Raw genomic sequence first — 13,415 nt, 5'->3', positions numbered from 1 at the left:
GCAGCCTGGAAAGCTGTAGGAAGGACTTTCACACAATCTTGAATATGATGAGAAGCAGCTGCAGTATTTGGACAAGAAGATCAAGGATTCAAAGACTTAAGTCCCTGTTGCTCTTGTCATGTGGCACCCTACTTTTTCCACCTGTCTCTTTGCCTCTTTACCTGGTTGTAAGCATCTAGATGGGTCCTGTGGCAGGTGAGCAATTGTAAAAATAATAGAATCTCAGGCCTGAAAGATCACTAACAGTTCTCATCCATTAGCTGACATGCAGTTGGTCTAGCTCAGGCTCCTGGAAGTGGAAACTCAGAGATGCTCATGTAGAATTCATGAGTCTCTAAAAATCTGCCTCTGTGTCTGCAAATACAATGTGAGGTGCACTCTCCTTACATGTCAGTGTTCTGAGAGTCTCTGCCTTGACTACATGTCCCTCTGCAAATGTCTCTGAGTAACTCTTTAACTGTGAACTATCAATGTAAGTGGTATATTTTCAGGATCTGCAGAGATTGTTGCCATTGCTGAAGGTGCAACCCGTGTTCCTGCTGGCATTAAAACATTGAGGTTGGAAGTATCATCCATTGACAATGGTTCTCAGGAGACAAATGGAAAAGGTAGCATCTAAGAGAATCTGGTCTCTCTGCTCCTGGAATCTTCTATCTAGCTGTTAACAAAGCCTTTTAGGGTACCTTATAGATTGTGACCTTTCCTACTGGTGCAACTAGAAGGCACCACTCCGCTTTACTAGACAAGCTCTTTGAGGCACAAGGGTTCAAAAATTACCTTTGCCACTCAGCTACTATGAGGCTGAGTTTGGGCAAGAATCAGGGTTTTCTGTCCCCTGGCTCTGTCCTCTCATCCCTCTGCTTCTACTGGCCTAGAAGCCAGGAGTTTGGTTGTAATCCATGTTGTGTATGGGTGACTAAGTAGAAAGATGAAGCACTTGGGTACTAATGATCATCCCTTTTCTCCTCCCTTGGATGTCTTCCCAAAGGACCTGCACCTGGGAAGAGCCCCTGCCAGTAGGATACATCTGGGCAAGCCTCCTAAGGTGTCCAGTGAAGAGCATGGAGAATTCATTAGAAAGTTGTAGGCAGATGAAGAAGGGTATAAGGAGAGACAGAAAGACAGGAGCAGAGTGAGAAAAGCCAGAAAGGCAAGGCCACCAGGTTTGCTAATGTGATATGTCCCGAAAGCCTAAGAGGACAGCTCAGACCCTTCAGGCTTCTAGGCTCTTCTAAATAATAGGATGTGGCCCAGAGAGCATCTTCAGTCCTGACAAGTCCCATTCTTTATAGAGACTTAATAAGGAATGCAATAGAGCTCCAGAAGCCACACTGAAGAAGACTTGTTCTCTGAAATGAAGAGAACAAGGCACAGAAGAGTGGGAATACAGGATCCCCCTAAAATAGTTCTCATACAATTGGAACTCTGCTCCTCTTTGGAACTCTACCCTCGCTCTCCTGAAAGTCTGTGTTCTTAACTAGCCTGTGACAGATTGGCCTTCCTACATCTGGGTGATGGAGATAGCACGCAGGCCCTGCTGCAGCTTGGAGAGATGCTCTTCTGTCTAACATCCCAGTGCCCAGAGGAATTTGAATCTTATGGCTGCTACTGTGGAAGAGAAGGAAGAGGCGAGCCAAGGGATACCCTGGACAGGTATGGATGGGGAAGGGTGGTCCACAAATGGCAATGAGGTTGCTTGCATCTGTAGGAGCTCTCATCTGCATTGGGCTTTCCTTCAAGTTTCCCATAGAGCTGGCTCTGGACATCTATTTTCACACAGAGTGTCATGGTAACATTGCAGACCTACTTTCCTGATGAGCAGCTGAGGTTAGCCATTCATCTAGGGAAGGGACAAGTCAAACTGAGCTAGATCTCTCTTTAATATTATTTATTTATTAATATTATTTATTTATTTCACATCCCAGCCACAGTTTTTTCTCCCTTCTCTTCTTTCAGTCCCTCTCCCCACCCTTCCTCTGTCTTCCCCCTCCTCCAATCCACTCCTCCCCACTTTCTGTTCAGGAAAAGGCAGATCTCCCATGGATATCAACAAAACATGGCGTATCAAGTTGCAGTAAGACTAAGCACCTCCCCATGTATTAAGTCTGGGCATGGTGGCCCAGTATGAGGAGTAGGGTCCCAAAAGTCAGTTTAAAAAGTCATGGACAGCCCCTGCTCTCACTGTTAGGAGTCCCACAAAAACACCAAGCTACACAACTATAACATATATGCAGAGTGCCTAGGTCAGTCCCCTGTTGTCAGCTCAGTCTCTCTGAGACCCTGTGGGCCCACAGGTTAGTTCATTGTGTGTGTTTTCTTGTGGTTTTACCCCTCTGAGCCAGATCTCTTGATGTTTCACTACAACCACAGACTACCCTGCCTCCTAGAAGGACTGACTTGCTAACACACTTTAGATGACTCTAGACTGACCTCTTGTGCAACAGTCCACATAGAGAATAGGGATCTGCATTGGGTGAACTCAGAAAAAGGCAAATTGTGAGTTATCTTCTTAACAACTTGGAAGTGTTTTTGCTAAATTTTATAACCATCACTTTTGGGGGAATATCCTTTTCTTCATATACACATCCATTCACTTACATACACATTCAGCTCACATCTCTGGGGGTTTGCTGTGTGCCAGGCATCAAGCAAGGTAGTAGAGACACAAAAATGATAAAATAGGAATACAAAAATCCTCTTATGTCCAATAGAAGATTGCCCAGTGAAAGAGATGGGCAATTAGACAAAAGCACATAGACAAAATAGGTAATTACATGGGATTCACCCTGAGTTGAAAGAATATTCTAAGAGAACAGTTGATAGAATCTGGAAGACTGATAATTATCCCATCCACCCATCTACCCAGCCATTCCCATCTTAGTGCTTTACTCTTTTTCTCCTGAACAGTCATTCAGGCTGTCAGTGAAGGAACTCAACCCCCAAAAGAACCTCCCACCATATCACCCTACTGAAATTTTAGTTCTGGCAGTTAAAGGTGCAGTGGGATCAAAGATATGTTTATACAATGAGGCTCCACTACATGCCCTCTGCCTCCATGAACTAGAGAGCTTGAATAATGTCAAGATTCAAGAGTTCACAGAACTCTTTAGTGCAATAATGAAGACAGAGACATCAACAGCAGCCTCTTTGTCCTGTTAATTCTCATGGAGAACCATTGAGGCAATTTTGGAGGTGCCTACTGATCAATGACCATATTTTATCAAAATATGTAAAATGAATGGTTGGGACAATAAGTTGGTATGGCTTTCTGACATCTGCAGGAAGAAATTAAAACTGAAAGCTACAGATGGAAACTCTGAATGGCGGTTTGTCACACTGGTGTCACGTTTTGCAAGAACATAATCTCACTACCATGTATTCTGTAAGTCATGAGTAGGTGACTTGCATGAATATGCTGATCGCTTATGATTCCCAATGACACTGACTTCAGATCGCAACTACTGTGCTCATTTCCCACCCCACCCCTGTAACCATGGGAAATACTCATGTAAGATAGCATGGCTCCCCTGGAGTAAGCAGCTGAAAATGGGGCAGGCATTGACCTCAGCTACTGGGTAATGTCAGTGTGTGAGGAAGGATTATTCTTCTGGCCTGGCAACAAAATTGGTAAAGCTGCTGTGTGAGTAAGAACAGATTACAAATATGGTCACCCTTGGTTGGGCTGTGGTCTTCAGGAGGGAGTGCTTGAGAGGCACAGTTAATCCTCACACGAATCCTAGGAGGCATCTCTATTACTTCTACTTCACAGAGGAAACAACCTATGCCCACAATCAGAAAGGCAGAAGGAAGTGGGAGGGTTGTCTTAGACCTAGAAACTTCCCCCTTAGCTATCCAGTGGGTTTTAAAGGTCTGAGGATAGCTAAAAATGGAACACTAGGGAATAATTGTAGACCTCTATTGACTGGTGCCTTCACAAGTGTTCTATGGATAGCATCTGGCCAAGGAGATCCTGATTTGTCAGGCCAGAGAGGTGGATCTGAACACAAGACACTGACTCATTCACTTGTGTTTGCTGGGGCCCTACTTTATGCTAGGCCCTGTGCTGGATGAAGGTCCTCATGGCTCCCATGTTCTTTCAGGTTGAGGGTTAAAGGGATGACCTATGGGTGTGAAGCTAAATATTCTTTTAATAGAAGGCTGGATGAAGTAGAGTCACTGTACTGACATGGAAGATTTGTGCAAGTTAGAGGCTCCCTTCGTGAAAAGCCTTCACTCCCATCTGCTGGAAAGGTGCAAGGATGAGTGTATTTGCCATCAAGAGTCATAATAAAAATCAAAGAAAATGTAAAAATCTAAGTATACACATTGGGGCTGATGCTATGTTGGAGGCAGTCACTTGGCACTATACACAACCTGAAACAGCCTTTGATGTGTGTAGTAGCCAGCCTTACTCTGGGAAAGAGCCCTTGGCAAGTCTTAGTACCTCATGCAGCATGGAGAAAGGAGACTTCATGGAGGAGTTTTGCTTGGTCAATAAAAGGTTTCCTTGGTCTTAGGTGCTGTTTGTCCCATCACTGCTGTTTGGAGCAGGTGAGACCACTGGGCTGCCTGCATGGGAGTCGTTCTCGGTCATCTGTGGTATGTGAGGATCACACACCCAAGTGTAAGTGTGGAGGCTGCCTAGAGTCTTTCTGCTTTCATGTCTGTATCCTGGCTGGATCTGGGCTCTAGATACTACACCTAGCACATCTTCATCTGTACCATGATGTCATGTTCTTCAAGACATGCCCTTACATCCCTTTCCACAGATTAGGGGCTCATGGTCAAGAGCCAGAGTCAGCTGCCTTAATCATTACAGCTGATCAATGATTTCAGCAGCCTGTGCTTACTGAACCCATGCTGTGGGATGTTTTAAGCCCTTCACAGTCACAGTTACTTCTCATACCAATGCTAGAAGGCAGCTCCAGCTCCATTACTCTTTCTATTTCACAGAAGAAACAAATGATGCCCACAATCAGACAGGCAGAAGGAAGTGGGAGAGTTGGGTTTGGGCTGGAAAACAGCAATTGCCTCAGACCTGGAACCTTCTCTTAGTTACACAGTGGATTTTAAAGAATTCTGCCTTCTTCTAATAAGCAGACTCTGTTCCAGATTTGATCACCTAAAGAACTTCACGAAGGAGAACGATGACTCTGGCTGAAGGGTGGGCTTAGTCCACAGCTCTACCCCCCTCCCATAGTAGAAACCCAAAGTTCCCCATGGCTGTGAAATGCCCCATGGAGGCAATGTGTAAAAGTACCACCCCCTGTGAGTAACGACCCTGAGCACGTGGCCAAGCATCTTTAAAACTGGATCCTGGCCGGGCGGTGGTGGCGCACGCCTTTAATCCCAGCACTCGGGAGGCAGAGCCAGGCGGATCTCTGTGAGTTCGAGGCCAGTCTGGGCTACCAAGTGAGTCCCAGGAAAGGCGCAAAGCTACACAGAGAAACCCTGTCTCGAAAAACCAAAAAAAAAAAAAAAAAAAAAAAACTGGATCCTGGGGACCCTTTGTCCAGCAGCGGATGTGTTTCCCATGGGCTGCTCTGTAGCTCAGAAAGAAATACCCTCCCTGGAGCTTCGCTAGTGATCCAAAAAGGCTTTTGTCTTCATTTTTAACTGGGGAAGCAACTGGATGGACCTATTGTTCTCCTTACTGATTCTGTATGTCACACACACACAGCACATGACACCCTTCTTGGGCCATAATTAATGGCAGTACTTACATGGCATTCACTCACTCACTGACTCAGTCTTTCACTTAGCCAAGAAACCTTCATTGGGGACTGCAGAAATGATAGTGACAAAATACCTGAGCAGAATCAACTTTTAACACAAGAGATTTAGTTTGGCTTATGGGTTCAGTCCATGGTCATTTTGTCCCTACTGCTAAAAGCTTGTGAGGAGGCAGAATATCTTGGCAAGCTGCTCACTTGATGGAGGTTGAAAAGAAGAGGGTAGGGAGATGGACGAATGGATACAAGGCCAGGTAGGCAGGAGATGAGATATATACCCTTATGGATTGCACATGCATACTCACACACCATGACCTATTTCCTCAGGCTTAGCCCCCCTGCATTATTTTTAGCATCTCCATGAAATTACAAATCCATCAATGTATTAATTCACTGACAAGGTTAGAGCCTTTGGGATCCAGTCACCCTAAATCTCATAGCTGGAAACCAGCCCTTTACAAGTCTTTGGTGGTAGTAGTGGAGCATTTAAGATTCAAATTATAACAATAACAAATGTGTGTGATTCTTGCCTCAAACTGTCACAGCCAGGAAGGGAAACAGGTAATGGCCACTCTGATGTCATGTAATACTGTCAACAGGTTATTAGTTAAGGATTTTTACTCTAGATTCTGTAGCAAAGACCAGAGAATTGGGGAGGGGGGGCAAGTCAGGAGAGGTAGGTGGTGAGGTGGGATTGATAGGAGGCTATCTCAAGTTTTGAGATGGCATGGGTATTCCATGACATTATGGAATACCCAGGAGCTTAAAAAACAGAAAGTGTCATTGGGGTGCAGGGTCAATCTGGAGACTGGCCTCAGATGAGAAATACAACAGACTAATTTCTAGCAGGAGGAGCAGGCTAGACCATTAGAACAGTGCACACGAGACACCAAAAGGGCTGTTCAAGGTGGGGACTGGGAAAAGGAATGGCTAGGGGTTGGACGAGTGGTTTTAAGTGCCCTACCTTGTGTCTCACATCTGTTCCTCTGCTCTTGCTAAGGTGTGGGGCAGAGCCTATGTGAGAAGCTCCTATGTGCCTGTGACCAGATGGCAGCCGAGTGCATGGCCTCTTCCTCCTTTAATCAAAGCCTTAAGTTGACAGACCTACGAGAGTGCCAGGGCAAGCCTGTATCCTGTGAGGATGGCGTGCTTGGGGGCAACCTGGCCTCTTCTGCAGGCTCCAGTTCTGAGGAGAATAGTGAGGAGACCACACCCTAGATGGAGCTCCTAAGAAGCAGATTTCTGGAGAAGCCTCCTGGTCCCTTGGGGACAAGGCCACTTGGTGGAAGATAAGATGCTGTATGCCAGTAGTTCTGAGCTGCGTGAGCTCTTTGGCCCTCAGTCCTGTCTGTAGGAGCCTTAGCAGAAGCTCCAAAGGAAGAGACAGCCAGTTCCTTATCCTGAAGCCTCCTCCTGAAACTTGTCAGCTCACAGACAAATGTGACTGGAGAATGAGTGCAGATGACAGCACTTCTCTCCTTCCTGTAGTTCACTATGGAAGCTCAATAAATTCTCCATGCCATATGGCCCGTGTCCTGTTTAAGAACTGGCTCTGTAGACATGTGGGTGTGTGAGTAGCTCGCAAAGGTGAGATGACAGGAACAATGAAGGAACTCTTTCTTTTGTTAAAGAGCATAACTGCCCACGATTGTCAATGACTAATAAAGACACAGTGATTCTGTATGGGTCAGATACACTTGCTACCATTGTTAGGAAAGCAGCCATATGGCACTGCCATCACCATGAGAAACCACCCATTGCTACCCTTGGTCCTAGACCTTTCTTAAAAAGATTACTAAGGCCCTTGCCTGACTTCATATCCTCTAATCTCCCCATATACTTCCCTCCATGGAGCAACCATGGATGTGGAGCCTGCACACCTGCCTTCTGCAGTTCCTGAGTTCTACATGACTTTTCTGACAAGATCAGCACTCATGAACATGGTATCCGGGTATGAAATGCTAGAGGGCCACTCTTGCTCCTGAACAAACATCCAAGACTAAATGCTGTCCCCATTTTCATGTCCTAAGTAGGGAGCTCTGAGACTGAGACTAGAATGTCAAGGGTAGACCTCTCCAGGGACCAGTGATGACCGACTTTAAAAGGGATTCAGCCTTGTCCTTCCATATCAACATATATCTCCTTGCAGGGAGCTCTGGAATCACTTCTCAGAATAACACCTGCACATAAGCCTTGCCACGGGATGTCATGGGGAAGCCTAGACACAGCACTGCCTCTAGCTCATGTAAGCTAACGGCTGAATACAGCTCCACAAAGATGCAGTTTATCCCCACACCCTGACTTTGCTTTCAGTAACTCATATTAGATGACAGAAGACAGGGTCACAGTCATAATGGAAAGCCAGGGGCAGCATTGTACCATGCTCTTGACATGTCAGTGGGAACAGGGTCAGAGATGGGTACTGTCCCAAGACTACACAGCAGAGACAATGGCACTCTAGTGGTGTCTTAGGAAGGCAGTGCCTAGGTTTCCCCAAGGCAGCACCCATGACAGGGCTTTTCTGCAAGCATTAAGTGGTTTCAAGGAACACTAGACCCCAAAGATGATTGTCATTAATATTCACCAGAGTTTATTCTATAATGCAGGGTTCACTCACCCTCTCAGCTAGTCTCTAAGGACAAATCATACTGTATTCACTCCACAGATGAGTGATCAATCACTTATCTATGACTGCTTAGCCTGGAGCTTGGGTTAGATTTGAACCAGAACCCAAGCTCCTCGTCACTGTATCACAATCGCTAATCCAAGAGGCCTGTGAACTACAGCTGGCTATGGCACATGGCTCTGCAGGTGTAGACTAAGCCCAGGGTGACATAAAGTACTAGAGAACAGCTGTGTTTGTTAAGAAAGGCTTTGTGTAATTAGAGAGCAAGGAGGTGGAGTGGGAAGAAGTCACTGAGGCTAACAAGGAGATGGTAACTATGTGAAGCCGCAGTAGGCTTGACCTAGGCTCTCTTTGTGCTCATGAGCTATGCTTCTCATGGTTCTCATATATGTGGAGAAGAATCAACCCAGCAACTTGACTTTTTCCAAGTCCAATGTTGAAGCTTAATTCTATATATGAAATTCTATAGTAAAAATGCACTTATCCACGAGATGCAATTTTTGTTTTATTGCTTACATTTGATTGCACAATGAAATTTTACATTTAAAAAATTTACTTTATTACATCAATACATATATCAGCATTAGTGAGACAAATGAGGTCTGTTTGAGGGAGAGGGGAGTTAAACTGCTGGTAAAGGGTGGTATTACTCTAAAGGATAATTATGAGTTCTAAAGGAGGGTGGATGTAAGGGAGAGGAGAAAGAGGAGGAAAGAGAACATGGAAGAGAATATGAAAGATTAGGTCAAGTTCAGTGAAACTATATAAGCAGCCACAGATATCACAAGAATAAGAGGAACATTTAAATTAACTGTTCAGTGTCACACAAAAGAATATAACCAACTGTATACAGCACAGAGAATGATACACGACTTAATTTTGAGTATCAAATGAGTACCTGCCAAAATATATCAATGTAAAACTTCAGCAAGTCTAAAGAATCAGTACCTGAACTAGCTGCAGCACAGCCTGCACACCTGCCCAAGGGCAATCCCTGCAAACGGGGAAGAGTAAGACAGAGAAACATCCATTTCCTGGGAACCCTTGTCAACATGACCAGTTCAGTCTATTAGACTTAATACATCCAGAAGTGTACTGTGGTTTAAGAGTAACAAAACTCAAACCTACAGTTTACAAAAACCAAGAGAAAGGTATGATAAAAAAACCAATTGCAATGGTTTTCCTTTACATGCAAAGCATGCCTTTTTAAATCACTAAGAAATGCAAAATTTTATACAGCAAAGCTTGTGTTTTGCATGAAGGCAAGTGAATATATATCTTTTCTTATACTATTAAATTATATATTTTTCCATACAAAAGCACACAGTGTTAATTTATAAAATGACATCCAAGAGGATGATGATTGTTTTTGCATGTCCCCCTGTTTATATTTTAAAATGCAGTCAAAAAATAATATCCTTCTTTTAAAATGCAGAAGAAAAAAGGGAAACAAAAATGCATGAGGCTTACCATTAACTGGTGACACATTCCCCGGTGTGAGCAGAAGCTACAGTGACAGCTGGGGCAGGCCACTGGTCTTCCGGTGGCAGCTGCACTGTCCCTCTTGAGGACAAGGTCTGGTGGGTCTGCCCTTATTAGCAGCCTGGGCTATCCTGTCAGAGGTCTGAAATAATGGACCTTCTCCAAGATGTTTTACTCCATTGTAAATATTCAAAATTTTGGGCATGACTATTCTATGTTCATTTCCTTATCTTGTTTCTTCCTTTCTGTATGAGTGGTGGGTGCCCAAATAATCATAAACACACATTTAAAACATCCTGTTTTTCATTTTATTTAAAAAACAAAACAAAACAAAACTAAAACCAAATTATTTTTGAGCTATAATTTTTGATAGGAATACTGTTTTATGTAAAAAGAAACTGAATTTGAAAAAGAATTATACGAAATGATTTCGCAAAATTATGCTAAAAGAATTTTCTAATTGCAGAATGCTTATTTTCACCATGTGGTGGTGTTCACTAGCATGTGTAACACATACTGGTCCCTTGCAGTCTCACAGCTGGAATAAAGGTAGCTCACACTCAGACCTTACAAGAACACATGAACCGTTTTGAATGTAAGTAATCTTCAACAAAGATGCACACAAGTTTTGGTTCAAATCTTACAAATTAAAAGGTTCACTGGGGAAATTATTTACTATGAAGACTTAAAACAATGCACAATATAAAAATGTAAATTCATTCATTTAAAAGAAACTGAAATGTATAGACTCTGCACAGGTGAACATGTAGCTGTTTTTAATGTCTTTCTTTTATATAGTAAATATATATTTCATTTAATTAATGGAACCACAGCAAAATACAACTATAGTTTCAAAGCGCAGTCTGTAAACTAACACATCACATGTGGAAAACACTGCATCTTTTGGTGCCCCAAGAGTGAGCTCTAGGGCTCAAGGGCTCAACTTGAAGCAGAAAACACAAGTATCTCAAGACCTGTAAAGCCTGACCAGTTTCCAGATGAGGACCTAGGTGAGAATACTGGTCAGTAGATTTTTCTATCGCTGATACCGTAGGAATGCCTGCCACATGTTACTACTGAGGACTGAAAGATGTCTACACAGTCCATCTGAAGCATGGATTTAGAAAGCATGAAAGAATTTGCAACCCTAGGATTAGGAATATATTTACTTTTGAAGAAAACAAAAGCAATCAACTTCTAAGCAGTTGTAGAGATGCTTAAGAAATCAGCAGACACTTCATACATTTTCAATTGTTTTTTAAAAATCATGTTTGTGCAAAGTTTAAAATATACTATTTAACAACGGCATAATGTGAAAGCAATACATCTTAAAAGCTAACAGGAACCTCAAAACAAATTAATGTGACATAAGTCTACCTTTAGAAGTACTCTAATTCAGAGTTCCTAAACTTCTAACACAGCATGACGAGTGTTTGGTTAGAGATAAATCTGATTCCATTTCAGGACTTGTCAGTAAGCATTATGCAAATCCTGAAAACTCATCTTGGCCTTGTTTTTCAGGCTTTAACATTCTTTTAAATGCTGTAGTCTTCATGAGCCAGTCAATACACACACAGATCTGGAAACTTCATCTCATAGACTGGGACGGACTGGTATTGGGCATGCCCAGAAGTAATGGTCAGTGTTCCAGATGGACTGGGAGGAGGGCTATAAAAGAAGAACATGGCGCTATCAGTAGGTGCATTTACAGTATTCAACCATTGCCTGCAAACAGCAAAGTAAGGTTACTTAATTAAAGGGCTTGATGCAGTGTCTATGACACTGTATAGGCAAAAGAGGGATTATGGTTATTTTAAGTCCAAAACAGACCTTGTTCGTGTGTGTGTGTGTGTGTGTGTGTGTGTGTGTGTGTGTGTGTGTAAGTCTCCTTGGCCTAGAGACTTATAAGTAAGAGTTTCTGACTCTAAGTAGAATCGCAATTTTTCGCTCAGTATGGATTGTGACAATACTGGAAATTTATAGTAGCATAAGGAATGGAGGAAGTCATTGCTAACCTGGAAGGCAAGAATGAATCCATTCTTACTAGTATTTTTAATTTTTCAGCTACTGTTAGTGATAAACATCTCTGTGGCATTCATTTTGGTTTCTTTAAATAAATAAATTCATGAATCCACCAACTGTATTCCTTCCCAGACACATCAATTTAGGAAATCAATCTTTTCTCATATAGTGTAAATACTTTTTACTAATCCATCATTTAATATTCAACTCTTTAGTTCACAAAGATCACACTCAAACATGCACGTACATGCGCGCACACACACATCTCTGAATCCGTCTGCTGTCTGTTATCCTATAAACAAACACTGCCTTTCTCTTAGCAGAAGTAGAAGAGGAATGTCCCTCCTGCCTTCACTGCCATGTCATCTTTGGCCTCCATAAGAATAACTCAACACTGTTCTTGAAAATCTAAAATCTTATCCTTCTCATAAATACTTACCTATCTCAATTTGCCTGTATTCTACATAATTCTACACAGACTCAAACTGTTAAGAATGTCACAAGGCCAGGCTTTATGGTGCATGCTTTCTGTGAAGCAGATGGCTTTCTGTGAGCAACAACAGCGAGACCCTACAGGGAGACCCTGTCTCAAAAGAGCCAAAAACAAAACAACAAAAGCAAAAAACCCAAGTAAAGATCTATCATGTCTTTCTTGGAGTAGACAGTACCTTTCATTGTTCATTCTCCTACTGCATTTTCCTACTTCCTTTTGCACAAGGATTCTTTCGGAACGCCCTTAGCATTTTCTTTAAATGTAAATTAATAACTACATTCTGCAAAGATTTTGACTAAAATAATGGGTTAATTTGTAGAGAGTTGATGTCTTTATGATATTAATTTACTATTCAAAAACAAGATATGGCACTAGGCAAAATCGCTCATTGGGAAAGGTACTTGTCTCCAAGCCTGACAACCTGAGTTCAAACCTGGGAACCTACATGGTAGGAGAGATCAACACTTGAAAGAGAACAAACACTGACCTCCCGCCCTATGCCATACATATACAAAAAGAAGTAAATGCTAAAAAAGAACAAGGCATAAGTTTTCTGTATATAAATAATAAGTATATCTCAGACTTAGTTATTTCATAGTCTGTGTTAGGATTCTATGGTTATGAATGTTTTCACTAATTAATGATATGCACAAGTATTAGCTTCATATGATCATCTTTAATTCTGAACTGCTATTTAACTACATTGTGAAGCTGTTTTTAATATTTCTGTGATATACTGTTCTAGAAATTAATAATCTTGCAAGTGTTCCAATATTTATAACACCTCTTTATGCTTTATTAATGGATCATTTTTAGTGAAATGCACAGATCATAAGTGTGTTATTTGATAAAAATTGTCATACTTATACACAGGTAAATCACAGCATGATAAAGACAACAAATATTTTCATCATTCAAAAGTTAAAGAACGGGTTGGGGATTTAGCTCAGTGGTGGAGCGCTTGCCTAGCAAGTGCAAGGTCCTGGGTTCGGTCCTCAGCTCTGGGGAAAAAAAAAAAGTTAAAGAACAAGTAAGAGGAAACTTCAGAGAGAGATCAAGA

At 42.3% G+C, this 13,415-nt stretch overlaps 2 protein-coding genes across 7 annotated transcripts in view; one reads left to right on the top strand and one right to left on the bottom strand.

Annotated features, from left to right (window-relative positions):
• Positions 1-7,307, top strand: part of Oc90 (otoconin 90) — a 31,423-nt gene extending 24,116 nt beyond the window's left edge. For 3 of the 4 annotated variants that reach the window (XM_052747420.1, XM_052747418.1, XM_052747417.1), the window contains 4 exons: positions 492-608; positions 1,482-1,653; positions 4,518-4,624; positions 6,733-7,307. In XM_052747420.1, coding sequence (XP_052603380.1) covers positions 492-608; positions 1,482-1,653; positions 4,518-4,624; positions 6,733-6,950 — 614 coding nt within the window. In that variant the 3' untranslated portion in view covers positions 6,951-7,307. Of the gene's footprint in view, positions 1-491; positions 612-1,481; positions 1,654-4,517; positions 4,625-6,732 lie in introns of all 4 variants that reach the window. The other variant, XM_052747419.1, reaches the window with a different exon arrangement.
• A 1,543-nt stretch (positions 7,308-8,850) lies between these two features.
• Positions 8,851-13,415, bottom strand: part of Efr3a (EFR3 homolog A) — a 91,764-nt gene continuing 87,199 nt past the window's right edge. For all 3 annotated transcript variants that reach the window (XM_052747910.1, XM_052747911.1, XM_052747912.1), the window contains one exon: positions 8,851-11,508. In XM_052747910.1, the coding sequence (XP_052603870.1) occupies positions 11,403-11,508 (106 nt within the window). In that variant the 3' untranslated portion in view covers positions 8,851-11,402. The remainder of the gene's footprint in view (positions 11,509-13,415) is intronic.

This window comes from Peromyscus californicus, unplaced genomic scaffold (assembly GCF_007827085.1).
Source record: "Peromyscus californicus insignis strain IS unplaced genomic scaffold, ASM782708v3 Scaffold_20__1_contigs__length_68692818, whole genome shotgun sequence".
In the NCBI taxonomy this organism is placed as follows: domain Eukaryota; kingdom Metazoa; phylum Chordata; class Mammalia; order Rodentia; family Cricetidae; genus Peromyscus; species Peromyscus californicus.
This window is presented reverse-complemented; position numbering and strand designations above follow the sequence as displayed.